The sequence below is a fragment of the Dromaius novaehollandiae genome, chromosome 2, assembly GCF_036370855.1.
Source record: "Dromaius novaehollandiae isolate bDroNov1 chromosome 2, bDroNov1.hap1, whole genome shotgun sequence".
Classification (NCBI taxonomy): Eukaryota; Metazoa; Chordata; class Aves; order Casuariiformes; family Dromaiidae; genus Dromaius; species Dromaius novaehollandiae.
The window spans coordinates 113,214,928-113,234,055 of record NC_088099.1 but is presented as its reverse complement, the minus strand read 5'-3'; the positions used below and the strand labels follow the sequence as shown (position 1 = coordinate 113,234,055).

General features: G+C 36.8%; 1 protein-coding gene across 3 annotated transcripts in view; it reads right to left on the bottom strand.

Moving 5' to 3' along the window:
* Window positions 1-2,261: 2,261 nt before the first annotated feature.
* Window positions 2,262-19,128, bottom strand: part of PTPN2 (protein tyrosine phosphatase non-receptor type 2) — a 34,377-nt gene continuing 17,510 nt past the window's right edge. For 2 of the 3 annotated variants that reach the window (XM_026094319.2, XM_026094318.2), the window contains exons 6-9: window positions 16,080-16,289; window positions 14,511-14,669; window positions 8,838-9,028; window positions 6,120-7,229 (exon numbers count right to left, since the gene is read on the bottom strand). In XM_026094319.2, the coding sequence (XP_025950104.1) occupies window positions 7,025-7,229; window positions 8,838-9,028; window positions 14,511-14,669; window positions 16,080-16,289 (765 nt within the window). In that variant the 3' untranslated portion in view covers window positions 6,120-7,024. Of the gene's footprint in view, window positions 2,623-6,119; window positions 7,230-8,837; window positions 9,029-14,510; window positions 14,670-16,079; window positions 16,290-19,128 lie in introns of those variants that run through there. The other variant, XM_026094320.2, reaches the window with a different exon arrangement.

The following is a 19,128-nucleotide window of genomic DNA, read 5'->3' as shown; positions in this document are numbered from 1 at the left end:
AAACCCTCCTGGGACTAAGGGGATTAAAAAGCAGGTTTGGCTCCGGCGGCGGCCGCTAGGCAGCAGCAGAGCCGCCCCTCTAGCGCCTGGCTGCAGCCCTGCTGCCACCAGCGCACGCAGGCCCCAGGCAGACCGACGGCATGTCTACATTTGCTGCCTGTGCTTTTGCCTGTGAAGACGTGCTGCAGTGCAGGGTAGTGGTTTTGTCCTTGGGTCAATAATATGATTGGTAAAAGCTACAAACAAGTACCTTGCAGCAAAATTTCTCTTGAAGCTGGGAAAACCTGGCAGGTAGGTTAGCTGTAATTCAGAGCTTTTCAGCTGAAAAAATCTACAAGTCTGCCATTCTTTTATCCTGATTACTTTCAGAGCTGTGATTAGGAGCTGGTGTGCTTTTCTCTTAGAATGCACCCTCTCACCTTCCTTCATCTTTTTAAATTCATAGGCAAGAATTCTGGCCTGGTGTAAGCACAGCAAACACAAACACTTTAGCACCTCCAGGGCCAGCAAGCCTGGGCTCCTGCTGGTACAGTGCTGTTAGTCTGACAAAGCTCTGGTTTTGGAAACGCTATTTCTTTATCCCCTTTACTCCTCATGAGACCCTGTTTGTGAAGTTAGCCTGAAGCAAAATTTAGTCTGGCAGCTCTGGGGAGGGAGGGTCTGCAAAGAAAAAGGGGGGGGGGGGAGGGGGGGGAGAAGGGAGACTGAAGAGCAAGGACACCAGCATTTTGAAGAAGCCACTGTGGGACTAGGGCCAAAATATTTAGCTATCTATACTTGAAACTACAGCAGAAGATAAACTAGTTGCGTAGTTGATAGCTGAAATTATCTATGATAGCAGCAAGTAGAATAAAGTATGCACACACTTTCAGGAGTCTTCTGCCTTATGCATACTTATGATTTAAAGAGGACAAAAATAGGGAAAGCATTATTCATCTGAAGCTAAAAGGCATGAATGTCTGAAAGCCAGATCCAGAGGTGTGCAAAGTGGTATAACCAGGCTCCATTTCCGTATTCTACAACAGCAGTGTACTGCAGTGTTTTTGGCCAGATCTTGATCTCTTGTTGTAAAATGCCTGGTCTCACCGCTGCAAAGAGAAACTTGAAAATGAAAGCTGAATCAAGTTGTTAAGAGCTTTTTTTTTTCCCAGTCTAATGTAGACTATGAACTATCATAGTCACCTAAAGAAATTTAATATACATAAACAAGCCAGATGCTGGTGATTTAGACTATTCTGCAAGGGGGCCAAGCACATATTTAGCACAAATAATGGCATAAAATATTTCTCTGCTTCAGCTTCACATTCAAGTTAAATGCAATTCCAAATAGTGTTGCTTTCATGAACCAGTCTGAAAACCAAGTTTTGTTAATATTTCAAACTACTTGTTTCAGCAGAAACACCCTTAGTAGTCCCATACTCCTGTGTCTTCTGTGCTTTAAGTGTTCTCCTATCTTCAGCAACATTAAACTGTATCATTTATACAAAACCCCTATACAAAAAATATGCAAAAAAGTACAGTTAAACACAAAACCCCACAGCATACTAGTGTAGACATCTGTATTAAATTTTTGTGAATTAATTAAACATTTATTTGAAATCTGTCAGAGAACATTAATGCAGAATTTTAACTCTGTTATAGAATATATAGAGCTCAAAGCCCTGCTGAGTTCATTAAACTGTCTCCTTAAACAGTATTCCAATTCACCCCTTTCCAGTCCAGCTGTTCCAAATGCATCAGGAAAAAGAGCTGATCAGGGATATAAGATGCGAAATGAAACATTACACACAGAACACTGATAGCATAATCCAAAACCCATTTAATTAAAGATTCCACTGACTGTGTGTGCTTTCCACCTTACCCTTAGTACCATTAATTATGAATGACTGTGGGTATTGAAACTTCAGATTTCCCCTCTTCCCTTCCTTTAAAGTATCAATGATAGTGAAACACTCTCCCTTCAAAGTTGTTCTGCTTTGTGCATATTTTATAGCAAACATTAAAAGGGTTACCAAACCAACAAGTTGGATAAATGAAGAAATATTCATCAGTAGTGTATTACAAGAGAAGTGTGCAAACATTCCTAGCTGAGACTACAACACTTAGCAGCAGATTCATGGAAGTGTTTGCATAAAGACCATTTTATGCAGAATATTTTGCCATCTTCCAGTGAGAAATTAGGAAGCCTTCAGTAAAATACATTTCCCCCCCCCCAGAGTCTCAACATTTTCTTCCTAACATAATGCGCACACAACAGCATGTTGTCAATTTAAAAAAATATTTAATGCTGCCAAAAACATATAAAAATACAATAAGAATGGCAGTACAAAACAAAGTATTTTCTAATTTATTTCTTTTACATCTTTCTACATTAATATAGGCATTATAAAAACACAAGACAGCAAAGTATTCTGTTTTGCAAAGTAGCATGCTGGTGGTGTTCTTCATCCCCTGGATGTAGTTTATGCTGTAAACAGATAATTGAGGTCTTCTTGGTACTTAATAGACCTGTTTTGTTCCCGAAGAGGGGGTTCATGTCTTGCTTTGCATGTCAATAATTTGCAGTTTATAGCTGCAGAATATTCACAAGTCTTGAAGGCTTAGGTGTCAGTCAGTCTCGGCCTACGACATACAATGCAAAAGAAAGTCATCGATTCAGTACACAGTACAAAAGAAAAATAAGAACAGACAATGGGTTTGCAACTCACTATAAAACACAAAGCAGCTTCTCATGCATTCACTGTAGTAACTACTGATCAATTTTTGTGCGTAGCAAGCACTCTGGAAAGCCGTTGCTTTTTCAGAAGGTATTTCCATAGTACACTGTAAGGCATGTTACTTGCTGGAGAGCTTCAAGTATAAGTCTCAGGCCAGCAAGCCATTACTCGTGCATCTAAGCATAAGCACCGCAGAAATCTTCTTCAACCTTAGCGGGAATATAGAAGGCGGCATCTCAAAATCCTGCCACCACCTTTCATGGCTTTGTAGGCCAGTCCTGGCGTAGTGGCATGGAAGTAAATGTTTCTAAGCAAATTTTTCTTATACTGAGGAAGACATTCCAACATTGAACATTTTGTTCTTAGGAAAGGTTAGGCTATACTCAGGAACACATAAGAAGACCTTGGTATTTACAGCACCAAAATATCCAGGGAACTACAAGCAAAATGCTTCAAAGTTCTATAAACACTACCTGATTTATAGCAGGTTTCTTTAAGTTAAAGCATGAAAGAATTCTTCCAAATATTAATCCTTCCAATTTAAATAAAGACTCAGACAGAGGTGCAATTTTTAACATATTTATTTTTAGTACATAAAAATGAAAGACTGATCTAAAAGTCTGCAAAAAAAAAAAAAAAAAAAAAGACAAGACTGTATTATGTCAGTTTTGCAAATGTCATCCTATAACTTAAGCCGCTTGACCCTCAAGAAGAGTTTCTCTTTTGTCATTGTTAACGTCTCATGCAGTCAAGTCTCAGGTTAAACTACAACGCCAAACAGCAAGCTAAATAATTTGGTTAATGTTAATTAAACTTAAAGCTAACCAGGCTTTTTAATCCCTGGCAGAGTCCACTCCAGTCAGGTGTGCATGCACACACACACTTTTTCCCTATTCAGTTTAATAGGGATCAATAAAAGTAAACGGACTCCCTCCCCCCCGATTTAATGAAACTAGGTAGCTTTCACTTGCAACATCCTACTTCCATAAAACAAATTTGTAATTTTTCAAAAACACTGTTTCAGAGAATTCAGTATCTTAATACATTTGAAGAAAAGTAGAGAATGACCAAACTACCATCACACTAAGTAGACTGTTCCTGCATGAAGAATATAATCAAACAGAAAACCTAGAGGACTAATTCCAAACCTTGCAAACCACTTGCACCTAAGGTCCAAATGTTTGTTAGTGATGTCTTTCTGAAATGTGCACGATTTGTACAGTGTTCAGCTGACTGTCAAAGCATTAACTGATCAAATTCTAAGAAGTCTGCTATGCTAATACTTCGATTGGTATACTATTTCCAAAACAGGGGTGGTGAGTGGAGGGTGAAAATCACAGTAAGATTTTGAATCAGAAGTTCAACAGCATTTCAGAAGCAGCATAGCACCACTCTGCAGCTTGCCAGAAACTGGGAAATTTTTTCCCCCTTGCTTTTACACTTAAAAGTATCTCCTAAAACATAGGTCCCAGGGACTGACAGGCCTTCATTTTGACATGCATCTGTTCTTATTTAAAGGCAGTTTTAAACAACTGGATGTAAGTTTAAATTCTACAGATTAACAATATCACATGGCTCAGTTTGCAATTAAAAAAAAAAAAAAAAGCCTCTCAGACTTCTTTTTTTGAAGCACTGAAGACAAGAGGGCAAATTTTGTCCTGAGTCAGCTACTGGTGGTCCAGAAAATAGGGTTTCATCCAAATCATCATGCTAAGAAATCTAATGCCTAATTTCCCTTCCTACTGCCATACAGTAATGCATTATTCAGTGTTTAAAATAGTTTTGTGCAATACTTCTATTGATTCATGGTTCTGAAATTATTAACAATTAAAATTTGGAGAAACACCTAATGATGTAGCCAAATCAAAATCTTACATATTAACTGTTTAATATGCAAGCCCTACTTTATCATATTATCAAGAAGGTAAGAATGTGACACAATATAAGCATCCCACACACCCCTTTCTCCCATCTCCAAGAAAAGAATGCCTGCTCAGCATCTAGAGAACAAAAAAGCCAAAATTTAGAGGATGGAATTAAGGGGGGGAAAAAAAAATCGAGTTTTGACTTGACAATACACAATTAGAGCCTAACGTCAGTAGAATGCTGGTGGCCCAGGAAAATCCCTTTCATGCAAAGAAAGGGAGTAAACAACAGTGTGATTTCAGTGAAGTTCTCTTGCATTTTTCCTTATCTGCTTTTAAGCACTTAGAACAAAATCTGGAAGCACTCTATTATATTCCATGTGATTTTTCATAACCAAAATAACTTTTATAAGGCATATAATTTACAGTGGGTATCAGTAGAGCCAATACTGAAAAATCCTCAGTCTTCACAATTAAAAAAAAAAATCTTCTGTCAGTCTCTTGTTTACTAAAAGTTATCATTGTTGTTAACATTGCAACCTGTCTTAAAATACTTAGGCTGCCTGCCCTTACTGTGTCACAGCAACTAGTAAGTCATTTTGCTATCATAGCTCCATGGTTGGTCAGTAATGCGACAGTACAAATGATCTTGTTTTAATGAATAATGCTTCCAGAACTCAGAACTGTATCTCCTGAGAAACTGCATTTGTTTTCTCTTCTTTTTCTCTTCTTCATCTGGACACTTATGCATTTGTTTAGTATACAAACAGTTTAGTCCAAAATAGTATTAGCTATTGTGAAATGAGAATTTCAAAGCGTATACTCCACTTAGCTTTGTGCAGTAAATGTCAGACTATTTGGGCCCCATGCCTGGCATGTTACAACCAAGCTTGAAAGTACTGGAAACCTTTCAAGTTAATTTGTTTGGATGGAGGAATACTTTTCAGCAGTAAATCCAAGAAGTGCTTTACAAAAGCACACCCCTCCACCCCTCTCCACAATCAGGCTAGGTAAACAAAGAGAGAAAAAGTGACTTCTCTGATGTCATCCAACAAGGCAGTGGTTGAATAAATAAAATCCAGGTTTCACACTGCAGTCCAGTAGCAGAAGTTAAGTTGGATACAGCCACATACAATCTCCCTACTCAAAGAGAAGGGCAGAAAGTGATTTGTGTTGAAATACCATTTAGAAAATGTCATTGTCCACTTAATACAAGGTGTGTGCTTGATCATATTAAAGTGATCTTAGCATAAGTATTCCCAAAATACTGATCATTAAGTGTTTTACTATCATGCCTATTCAGTACAGTGGTAAAGGACCTGAAAAGCAGTTTAGGTGGGTCTTCTACACTTCATGAAGTTATGGATGTGGCTAATAGAACTGAAAATACTGACTACAGGAGAATATTACCAACATTTGTTTTCAATTAAAACCACCCTTGGAAGTCAAGACTTTTCTTTGATGTACTTTCTATGTCCATTCCTAGTGAGTGCATTTTATTCCTTGTAGCAATTAAAATCTATAGACACACAAAACATTATGTTTCACATTTAATGGAATGTCAGAACTTTAACAATGCTGGGCTTCAAACAATAGCTGAAGTCTGAATACATTAATCAATTTAACAGTATGCTTTTTCAGTGGGGGCAAACTTTTCAAAAGCCTTAAAAAAAAGTCAAATTTCCAAGCCTTATTTAAATAATGAAAACGACAAAAAAAATAAATAAAGAATGCAAATTAACAGAAAAGAAATTGGTAAGTGCTTCATCAGACCCCCTAGCTGCTCATATCAGAAATCCAAGAGTGAAAATATGGGGAATGGTTGCACTATTATTTTCATGCACAAATTATAATTAACATTTAATTTCAAAATCAAATTCTTTTTGGTCAGAAATGTGTACAAACTGAGCTTTTAAAAGTACAGTAAACTACAAAAAGATTAAATATGCAATTATAAAATATATTTATCCTAGGTCATAAGAATATAAAATGTTTATGTTCATGTCACTAGTACATTACACATTACACACATTTAAGGATAACTTCTTTGCATTAATAATGTAAATGGTAACAACACTGGTTATTGCTTATGTCAGGCATGTAAATTAAAACCCAGACAACCTTCAGTAGCTAAACCTCTGTGAGCTCAGGGTTTGCCTAAGAGATCCGGTATAACACCATTTTTAGAAGTGTATAAACAGTTGCAGCAAGTTTGTACCTGGTCATATAAATGAAAAAAAAAATACCAACTTTGTTGGGGGTAGCAGTTCATTTTCATAAGTACCTGCAGTGGAAAGTCCTGAGATGTTGACATGTGATCAGTTGACACCACTTCTCTAGTTTGTTTCTAATCATCTGTACCCATTTCAGGTGTAAAGTCAGACCCCTAGCCACTAACTTGCAGCAAGATTATCTGCTAAAGCAGACAGGCTTATTGTTTACTTACAAGGAATGTTCTTGAAAATACATTTTCCAGCAAGAATAAACAATTAAAATCAATGCACCAAACCCAATCTTAGTGAGAATAGGTTTCCAGTATAACCACCTTTTTCTTTTTCTTTCAGTCTCATTTAGCTTCTGCTTCATCTGCTGCAGCTTCTGTGCTGTCATAGCTTTTCTATCCTCTCGCAGCCGTTTTCGGACAGTACTTAGGGGAAAAAAAAAAGTAAGTCTTAAATTGTAGAACAGGAAAAATCCCTATTACAATACTAAAACCAAACTTCTCTTCCCCAACATATTTCCAGTAGTTAACCCATCTGTGGCAGTAGCATATAAAATCTAAAGAAGCAATCGTTATGCTGTTTTATCTGAAACTATGCACATTAAGATTAAGTGAAGCCCTATAAAATTAGTAAATGACATATGTAACAGTAATTGCACTTGACCTAACATCTAAGCACAGTCCTCCCCCATCAGTGCTCCATTCAGCATCTGAGATTTTTTGTGTAGATGCTGCTTGTATACATAGTGTAGGACATTACATGCAACACATTCATAGTATTTAAGTGTGCATTTCCACTGCAGAGTTACCACCCACCTCACTGATAGTTGAGCCTAATCTACTCAGGTCTACAAGTTTAATGCTGCTTGTCTTGGGCTGTAAACTAAATCTTGATCAAAGACACAGGCTAAAAATCACTTGTGTGTTATCACTCTACCAGTGACTTTTCATAATTCTTGTCTCCAAGTCTCCCCACAACCTCTTTAGATAGCATAGCTCATCTGTACAACAAAAAACCTTTGATTCCCAAAGTCCTAGCACACAGACATGACACTCCCATCCATGCTGCCCCTCTTGCTTGCAAGGGGCTCCTCAATTATCTACAAACTCAATGTCATTCTTTTGAGAAAGATGCAAGAGCACTCTATACTGAGGCACGGAAGACAAAAACCTCACCAGGGTGTTCAGTATTCTACCCATCTGCTATTTCAGAATTTCATTCTCCCTGTCTGCATTGAACAGCTGCTTCTTGTCTCAGACTGTAACCCTTCGGAGCAGACATCACGTTTCTTTACTTGATGCACTGCTCTGCTCAGTAAGTCCTGGTCTCTAGCTATGTATCAACATGCTACGGTAACACAGGCAGACAAAAGTGACACAGGTGCTGAGTCTAGCATCCCTTAGGGCACAGCGATTCAGAAAGTTCTTCCCAATATAGCAGCTTAGACCTTCACTAAACTAAATCCAGGAGTTCAGACGTTAGTACCTATGACCAGGTTAACCTGACTGGGAAAGACAAATTCACATACCACAACTAAACCACAGAAATCTATGGTAGATTTAATACAAATGGAGTGGTAAAATATGGCATCAGTGATACAATTTCAATCACTAAATAGAAAGCAGTAGGCAATAGAAACTTTGTGCTTCTGAAACATCATGTATTTTTCCAACCAGAAGTTACCACTGTATTTAAAAATCAGTCTGAAATTTTGTTGGGCATTTTTATTACCTAGGACCTAATTTGCACTGTACAGAGTTCACAGACTGTCTGTAGGAAAATGCTTTCTTAGCTTCTTCAATTCTAGGCATCTGTTTTTCTTCTACCTTTAAACATTAAAGCTTTAAGCACAAGAAATAACTAAAGTTGCATTAAAAAAAAGATTAAGTAAGACTATCAAATACCACCTCCCTTTTCTCTCTACTGAAGACAGATCTTAAACTGAAGTTTCCCTACAATAAGAAAAGCATATAATAATTTGGCCTGTCTTAAGAGTATCTCTTCCTTCTAAATTATTTGTTCGTTTTGCCTACCTTTCAATGTTTCCATCTGTGATATCTTGAACTTTATTGGACAAGTCAGTATTTATTTTCTCCATTTGATCTTGTTTCTCCAGGCCTATGCTGTTTCCATTGTACTTCTCTGTGGTTATTTTCGTTGGGTGCGGAGGAGACTGCTCAGAACTTGGCGCTTGGTCCTCCTTAGAGAGCTCCTTCCACCTTTTCTGAAGCAGGGAGAAGGTATTTCAAACATTCGTAACACTGAATACTATCTCTACCCAAGATACTATCCCACAGAATAGTCACAGCAGTAGATTAAAGGAACTATTACATAAAGGAAAAAAAAAATCTAGATAAAGAAATAAGGTTAAATTAAGATGTATATTCTCCAACAGTAAGCCAAGGGACTGGGAAACCATGGAGCTGGATAACATTAATACAAACACTTGATTTTGCTGAAATACTAGACTCTTGCTAGGATGTTTTTCCTTAAGGTTATTCCAGTTCATAAATTATCTTCAGGTAACTTCTTTGATCTAGTACACATTCTCACTAAGTTCACTGTAATGGATAAATGCACTTTCAAATAACTAGTATAATAGCATAACTAATACTAACTTTGTTCGCCACACTAAACTTAACCAACAGATCAAGAATCAAAGACAAAACATTTCAGTGGAAGCATGCATTCTGAAGAGAAAAATCTAATAAGCTAACAAAATAATTCATGGATGAATCAAATTTTGCAACAATCCCTACAAATACCGGTGTGTTAGTGAAGGCTGTAACAAGCTTTATGAATTTTACTGAAGATCCTTTAACAAGCACTGTTTTTAGTCGTACATGAGAGACTAGCACAGTGTTAACAAGGATGTTCATGAAAAAGACTGATAAATAAAAAATAGATTTTTTGCACAGTAAACCGTAGTCTGGCTATATATCAACATGCTACTGTAACACAGGCCAACAAAAGTGATACAGGTGCTGAGAAACAGATTTTGCTGCAAAACAAGAGTATATAGCACAAGTTGTCTTTACTTAAGGAATATTTTCTTATGATTGGTGGGCCTGATAGCATACCTGTTCCTTGTTTTGGAGGAGTTCACACCTCTTCTTTAGAGGCAGCTGTCATTAGGTAAATGGCCACCTAAACTAATTCCTGTAACATCCAAAAGCACCACAAGAGCAGGAGTAGTTTTTTTTTTTTTTTTTTTTTTAAAGGGGGAATGGAGGCTTTAGGTAAGGGAGCAGGGAAGTGTGGGACTGGTATAAGACTATATTAAAAATGAGAATAGTATTTACATGCCTTTTTACTACTGACAGATAAAAGCAGTGATAAGAGTCCTTCAAACATCTCTAGACAGACACAGTAAGGGAACAATTCTGAAGTGTCTTAAGGGTTGTTTAAATCTAGATGTATGTGAACGTTTGGCCTTCTTAGCTGAAATGCTGGCATTACCAAACATTATCAGAGTCCTACAAAGGGCACAATTATCTTCCCCTCTTTGCTATTCCTATTTTAGTATAACATTTTTTGAGATTTCTACTAACGTATTTTCATCTTTGTACTTTTAGGAACTGATACGTGGTCCCAATATCAAAAAGGCACAAGTGCACCATCAGCCTCCAGTCAGATGGTTTCTCTTCTACCAGCATCCTTTTTTATATATCTCAAAATGGAAGCTTCTTGCCAGACTCATTCATGCCAGAGCCATTTATTTGAAAACCTTCTTTCTTTCACAGTAAGCAAAAGTCTAGTACGAAACACCACTACAAACTAGATGCCCCAGCCTTCACTGCAGTTGATGTCCTCCTACTCCATACTCCATTCAAATACTCTTTTTATTTTGGGGGTCTTCGTTGTTACAGTGAATTAGAGCTTCACCCTATCCTCTCCTGAAAGCTCTGGGTAAGAGCTTAGACTGGAAGCTCACACAAGATTTCCTATACTGCATTTGCCACAGCGTAATTCTACTGTTTACCATTTCTTCAGTCTTCTTCCATAGCCTTTGTTTCCTGAGCTTGACCTCTGTCAAACTGCTTCCTCCATCTTCTTCATGGGTCCCTTTCTATACTTCTGTTGGATAATGCTACTGTGAAGGAATCAGACTGGTAATTGCAGGGTTTGCACTGTCCACAGTAGCTCCAAAATGAGGAAGAAGCTTGCCTTATGCCATAGTGAAGAGCTATGGCTCTTCACTGTTCAATACTTTCTTTCCATTTCACCCTCCTCTCTATTTGCCAGAACCATGCTGTTGCTTTTCATGGCTCCAAAACACAGCAGGACCTTACGTGCAAGAACCGAGTAAAATGAGAGAATGGGAGAAATTTGCAATCCCAATGAAAGAAGGAAGGGTTATTTATGCCAAAGTTGCCATCTGCTACTTCACCTATTTTATGTCCATTAGCCCAGAGATCTATTGCATCATAGAAAGGTAAGACTCACCCTGTTTTTGAGAAGCTATTTGAAAGGAGATGGAGGGAAAAAAAAGTATGAAGTAGAACTGTTTGCTAGATCTGCATCCTAGTAGCTGATTACCCCAATCATGAACAGTCTGAGGACTTTCTTGCAGTAAAACTTCATGCAGAGAAAACCACAGAGGTAACAGGAAGGAGAAAGATTAACCCCCAAATACCAACCAGTTTTTTTTCCTCACACAAATCAGACATCCAATAAAGATATGGAATACCATGAAAAAAACTCATTTACTTTTAAATATTTACGAGAAAGATGAATCAAAAACTGACTCTTCACAAAATGAATGGCAGACTTGTCTGTGAAATGACTTCAAGACTGCTGGTCTAAACTAAATATCACATCTAGAGACTGATATCAAAGAACAGCTATTTATAAATGAAACTACACACGGCTGCTTTGAAAGTTAAGCTGCAAAGACTATCTCATTATACTGAGGTTTTCCAACCTCTGGCAGAATGAGATTTAACAATAAATCAACTCCTCCACTGCAGAGGAGCTTCCAGTATAGATCTGAAATCCACAGAAAGAGTCTTTGTGCCAAAGAGACTTGACTCTACAAATTTTTTTGTTTGTTTGTTTAAAGCAGCCACTAACAAATTATGGAAATCCACAAAGCAGCTGCATCTGACAGGGATCTTAAAACACATTTCCTACAGAACAAAGCCTTTTTAGGAGACAGACTTGTGTCCAGAGACATGCTGGCTAAGATAAAACACTGATTAATAAATTTGGAGTAATAAGGAAGAATAGTAAAATTCAGTCTCCAATTTCCAATCTTGTCAAACAGAAGGATTTTCCCATCAAGACTTCTATTTTAAACAATTAATATAACAAGTGATAACAATGGCTCAAATAGATGATTGCAAAGGTAACTAAGTTTGAACCTCAAGATCCATAAGATTATTTTTTCTAGTCCTTCCATTCAGGTAATGTACAACGTTGAGAAGGATTCTGTTGCTAAATTGACTTTGAAGCTATGCGACAGTACAGGCAATTTTACGAAAAAACCCAAAAATATATTTCAGGAATTGAAGCACTACACCACAACTGGTGAAATTATGTCAGGAAGAAAAAAAAAAAGTGACAAAAGTTTGATTTGAGAAATACAATCAGCCCTAAAATTATAATGGAAGTGTCTGTGCAGAGAAGCTAAGGTGGAGGGCCTGTACTGCCTGTTGGAATGAATGGTGACAATAGAAAGGCATGTTAAGATGTTCAGCTGACAGAATCACATGAACACCAGAGGCAATTTCTGGATTCACAGGTTTCAGGACAAAATTGTAATATTCTTGTTTTCTGGCTACAAAACAGACCTATGGATCTAAGGAATTCAACCTTCTTTGTCCTTTTGATGCCACAAATTAGTTTTTCAAAGATCGCTCAGTTTCTTTTGAATGACTAATAGTAAGTTATTCTACTATGTTGTTGAAACAATGGTAATTTAACTTTATTAAGGAGGTATTTTGTAGAAGTGGCAACTTTAGTCTTGTTCCTTTGCACTCCTTTTATCCAATGCAGTGCTATAATACACTTTTAGTGTATTTAGTCTATAGTTTTAGCTACAGAACCATGCAACTGGCACACAAACCACATAACTCTGTGAGGCTTCAGAGCAATCCAGGTGAGTGTATGATCCTTTCTTTACACCACAGGTAGAAGTCCTCCAGGTGCTATTCAAGGGGAGAGTCTCCTCCTCTCCTGATACTAGTACTGCAGTTGCATCCCACTAGCTGAAAGCAAGTACAACACACACTGAAACCTTTACTCATCCGCACAGTTTACACATTTCAGAAACCCATGGAGAAGTCAGAGATGAGCACTTGGAGAGTGTTAAATTATAGTGTTACATTCAATAACTCCATGCCCTCTCCATCATTAGCAGACAGGAGTAAACACCTGTCTGGAGAGTATGACATTTCTCTAGGGGTAAAAAAGGCTCTGGCTGACCTTGAAATGAGAAATACTCTTATAAATACTGCTGGCTAGGGGGGAATAAGAATTGATTTTCTGTACGTGACCCTGAGGCCATGACAACTAAATGCACTGCAGAAAAGGCTGGTTGAGGAAAGGTCATCTGAACAACCACCAAAAAAAAGAGAATAAATAGGAGAAATATGCCTTCTTAGGCATGTTCTTAGTGTGAAGAAATAACATATTTGAAGTTGAAAAGCAGTATTCTGAGTTGACAATGCTTCCTTGTATCCACAAACAAGAAATCCTGTAATCTAGATGGACAAAGTGTGGGAACTGAAGCTGCTCAGTTTTAAGTATGGCTTTTTAATACACAAAGCAGAAAGATGATTAGAGGAACATACCATCAGGAGCAGCTTCCAGAAAATAAGGAGGTTAAGTTATTGTTTGCGTTCGGATGAATCATGCAGTGTTCCGGTCATAAGAAGCAGATAGCAGACTAACAGGACACTGCCTAGGTGCTGGTTAGTGGTGGTGTAAAATTATTTATTTACTTACACACTAAGTCAAAGAATATTTGTAAAAGGAATCTGATAGCTACCAGAAACACAGAAGACAGGAAATGTGTTTTAACTTACCAGCTTCATTCATAATTTTAGTAAGTCAACAAAATAAAACAGCTCTAGCATAGGAAAGCAGAATAAAGTCTGTTACGCAACCTTCCCCTCCCTTCCCCCAGTAAATAACCAAAAACCAAAAAAACTCCAGTCATTTAAGGTAGGTGTAGCTACTATAATTACTGGAACCCACATTGAGAAAAAACTTGGCGATCCATTTGCCCTAAAACTGATTGTACTGGCCTAGATTCTATTAAGTATAACACATATTTTAGAGGCTATTAAAAATGTAACTTTATTAATAAACCTTATCTGCAGCAACAGGCAATTTTAGTGCTGGGAAACTATATAGCAATGATCAAAAAAATCCAGAGAAGACTGACCCTTGTCATCTTTCAAAATGATACTGAACATTACTTTTGCCTTTCAATATTGAAGATATCAATTTAACCTTCTTTTATATTAGTAGAGACAAGTTATATTTGCATTTTATCTCAGGGAAGACAAATACATAGGATTAAAAGTTTAGCTAATAGAAAGTGCTGATTAAATATCCCTAATACCTTCTAGGCATCTAATGAAAAAGGCAAGTTATTTAAATCCCACAAAATTACATGTTTTAAAACAGCTTAGAGCCCATTATTATCTACTGTTAGCAATATACTGTTTCTGTTTAAATATATATAGCTAAACATTTACCTGTATAGTTGAATCCCCCATTATAAATTTTGCTCCTTCTATTACAGCCATATATGAAAATCTTAGTTGATCAGGAGTCTGAATAAGTCCCATTCGATATTTTCTCATATCCAGTAATACTTTCTTAATATCTACAGAGAATGGGTCCTTTTTTTCCATCTGTAAAGAGATTTATATTTAAAATTTCACAGTTATGGATAAATTAAGACTACAAAGTACTAGTTAAAATGTACAATTCATAAAATTCAAACTAAAAATTAATTTCTTCACATGTTGCTATTAGTTATGCAAGAAATTAACATTTCAAACTTTTCTAAATTGTTTTCACAGAAGAAAAACAACGTAAAGCATTTAATGAAAACTTATGAATAAATCCATGATCATATATTATCCAAATAAATCAATACCATAATAATAAATTTTAAATTAAGAAATTTAGATTAGCTTGATTTTACTCAGGCATGTATTTATACTTCAAAGTCAGATTCAGAACCGTAAAGCTATGTTAATATTTCTTATTACTCTCAAATTGAACAGCAATTTGGAATGACTGAATATGGGAGAGGTTCCATTATTTAAAGCAGAATTCTTAATCCACACAGTGTACATACTTTTCCCCATAAACTGTACATTGATGACTTTTTTTAAAAATCATGTAACTGTGCTACTTGCACTTTAACTCCTGAATATTCAAGTATACTTGCATGAAAATATGCATTTTTTTTAGAATACAGAAAAAAGGAAAACTGAAGAACAGAAAAATTGAGAAGGCCTACCCAAAACATGAAATTACTGTTTCTTACAATTTAAATGAAATCCAATTTTACTTAGCCCTGTGCTGTATTTCTTGCTATTGCCAAGCATAGCCGAAGAGAAAAGCTCCAGATTTTGTTAGTTACCATTTAAAATTCACCCAAATTATGAGCAATTATAGATGATACAGTTCAGTGTGTAAGCAGAAAACCCACTCATTCATGTGGTACTGTAACTGCCTACCAAGTCCCACCTCCCAGGAGGGCTGTGCAGGTGCACAGCTAGGGGAATTCAGCACCACGCTCCATTACACTTTGCAGGAGATCCATGGGCATGCCCGAGTTCTCATCCTAGTTCAGATACCATTTTTCTGCAACCTTGAGCCAATGGCCAGTCAGACCTGCTAGATAATTCATGCTTAGGGAAAAAGACTTATAGATTTAGTTGTCTAAATATATATTCACAAGCCTAACTTTAAGCTAGTATTTTAAACATCTTGATCTTTTCAAATGACATCTTACATGAAAGGAAAAGAATATTCTACTATTTCTTTTACAGGAAACTGAAAATACTTGCAAAGTACTTCAAGATGGATTTTTAAACCTATTTCAAGAGTTCAATTTTTAAATCATGAAAATATCAAAAGAAAAAAAAAAGAACAGTATGATGCCTTAATTAAAAATTTCACAGACATGTCATTTACTTATGTGCTTTTAAAAGCATTCTGACCAAAAAGCCCACACAGGGGGGGCAAGAGAGGGGGAAAGAGCAGGAGGAAGAAGGGAGCGACGAGGAAAAAAATGACCAAACACTTACCAGAACAAGACAAGTGTCTACTAATGAAAACGTGCCGGATCGCCCTATCCCCGCACTACAGTGAACTACCGCAGGTCCATGTTCAGGACTTAGTGAACCAGATTCTCTGACTTTAAACAAGAAGTTCAGGAATGACGCTGGGGATTCAGGAACTCCAAAGTCTGGCCACGTAGTATAATGAAAATGAAATATCATCCTGGACTCACCACTCTAGAAGTGAAAACAAATAAATAATGCAACTAGAGAGTACCTCTACTTTTGAGTAGTTAGCACACATGTCCTCAATCCAAATTAACAGGTACTCTTTATTTTAAACCTCCCACTCAGACATAAACAGCTCAATAATTAGCTTCAAGTTCACACTGTTGGTTATTACCCAGTTCTTCTCCATCAGACAGTTAGTAGTTTTGCCTTTTGCAACTGTTACCATATACATTTTTCTCCTCTTGAACTTCCAAAGTCATATCTGGTTTGTTTTACTACTTGCCCCCAAAAGCCTCCTCACCCCCCCCCCCTTTTTTTTTTTTTTTTTTTTTAACTATTAACACAGTTTAACAGCCAATAGCAATTATGAGACTGCTAGCATTGATAGGACTGAAAAATAACCTGTCAGCACCGTAAGTACTCTCCACTCTTTCTCAGAGCAATTTTTAATATCAAGAGGTACTGGCGTCTCATTAACATTGACTACACTACTGACAGTAGCAGAAAGCTTTATGGAAAAGCCGTATTACAAGGTAAGGCCTATAAGAACCTGTATTGCAGACTGCCTAACAGGACTTCTCCTGGAAATACTTATTCCTTATACGCAAGGAAGATGCTGAGACCATGCACTGTTTTTGCCTTCTGTCCTAACATGACCAACTAGCTGCAAGTATTGTTGGCAGTGTGACAGTGACAGAGCACGTGTAAATCTGAAAAGTTTTGATCGTAGATTTGGATCACGTCTTTAGAGAACTCAGTTCTGACCTACTGTTAAATGCTGCCCCTTACCCCCTTCTTTTCTTGCTCCTGTGATTTTGAGAAAACTTCATCACTTCTGTAGTTTAAGAATCTTAGAAGAATTATTTTTATTCTCCAATTCAGCTTTTCCCACATAGTTTCAAACCTACCTAAGTCTTCACAAAGTTGGAGCACAAGATTTAAATTATCAATGCATTCCAGAAGAGCTGTTTTTGTTTTTCAGCAACAATAAAACTACGAAATAGAAATAAATTCTAGTGTCCATCTCCTGTTCAGTCTTTTTCAAATTCCTATAAGGGACAATCCATGAAACTCCTTTGTGAAACTTGGGTCATCCAGTTCATGGTTACCATGGTAATGAATTTATGCAGGTTCTCTGTTATTTCAAAGTTTTATCTTTTGCCTTCACTATCCAGTTCTGCAAAATCACAAATACTTGCACTGAAACAGTGGGTATTAAGCCAAAAAGAGTGACTTGATTGATCTAAGAGCTCAACAAGGACAGCAGAATCTGATCCTTTATATTTGGTAAATAAGAATATGATGAGATTGCAAAGGGAATATCTACCAAGCCTCCTAAACTGTATAAATACATTGTGATTTCCCTTTGTTATTTGTCTGAAGCAAAATATTAAAAAATAAAATTTGTGTTTAAGAATGAGAACTTATTGGTATTTTCTACATAGTTTTTCAACTACTGAGTTAACTCACTAATCAACTGGAATAATGGATTTGTTTTAAAGTTATGAAGGAGATACTTTCTTTACAATTCTGTAATTCCCAAATTTCTTATAAGGATTTACCATTCTAAGCAATTTCCTCCATTTCTAAGAAAAATAAATCACAAATTTACAAACAAAGTTAAGAAGAAAACTGAACAGTTGAGCTAGATGCACATACTAGACACAGAGAAGTTTAAAGTTGTTTCTTCTGAAGTGGTAATTGATAAGGGTATCAACCAATACCCTTATCATCACTGATACCCCCCCCAACTCTTAAAAAGCATTCCAGATTAAAGCCTCTCTTATTCCTCAAGAGGAAAAAAATGACACTTATCTACAGAAAACAAAGGTGCACATTTTTTTCTTAATTCCAGACTGTAATAACCAGTAGTATCCTTCTGCTAAAAAAAATTACTGTGCTATAGGAACATATATATGTATAATACACACACACACTCAACCATGCCATAACATACCAACTCATTTCCCCCTTTCATCCCTTTCTCCCTCACACAGCAATTTGGTAGATGATCTGTTTCTACTTTCTGTTCAAACACATGGCCAAGTGTCACCCCTGCTCATAGACTAAACTGAAAACAGACATCTCTACAAGACAGAATGAACGCTGCTGTTGTGTATCTCATCCAACTCTAACCCAGAATTATTCTTTTTCCGCCTCTTCATACCATTAAAGGCTTTACCCCGTCTCCCTGATCCAAAAACTTTCCACTTCTTCAGCTCATTTAACAATACCTATTACTCTTCATCTTTTAAGAGTCCCAATCCAGAGCACCAGAACTGGCTGGTCTCTGAACTTGGGAGTTTTTACTCGCATAGCCAAATCCCACTGGAATATTTCAAACCTCTCACATTTTCTCTGTTAAACAGTAGAGCTCTTTCAGGTGGGTTCTTGGGAGTCAAGCTGTACAGCTAAAGTGCTGTCTTTAGGGAATGTCTTTACTATCCTTTTTTAGAGGCCCTCTCCTCCATTATTGAGCAATAAGCCTACCCATGCCCTGCCTCTAGCATTTATGCAAAGTCATGCAAAATTACAGTGACAAAAGGTTTGGACTGCTAAAGATCCACAACTCCTGACTGTCCAAAATTCAACTTTAAGAAGAATTATTTTTATTTAAAAACTACCAGGAAACTAGATATTCTTTTAAAGAAAAAAGCTGGACTATAAGATTCAGCTAGGCAATATAAACTTTATGTATGTTATAGGCAGAAAAGATATTTCTACTTGATAACTGAAAACTAGCTTATTCTATGGTAACCACAAAATATTCTTCTCAGGAGTTATTCCTTAAGATTAGCTACTGTGAAAGGAAAAAAAAAAAGAAATCCTAGAACAATCGCCAGAC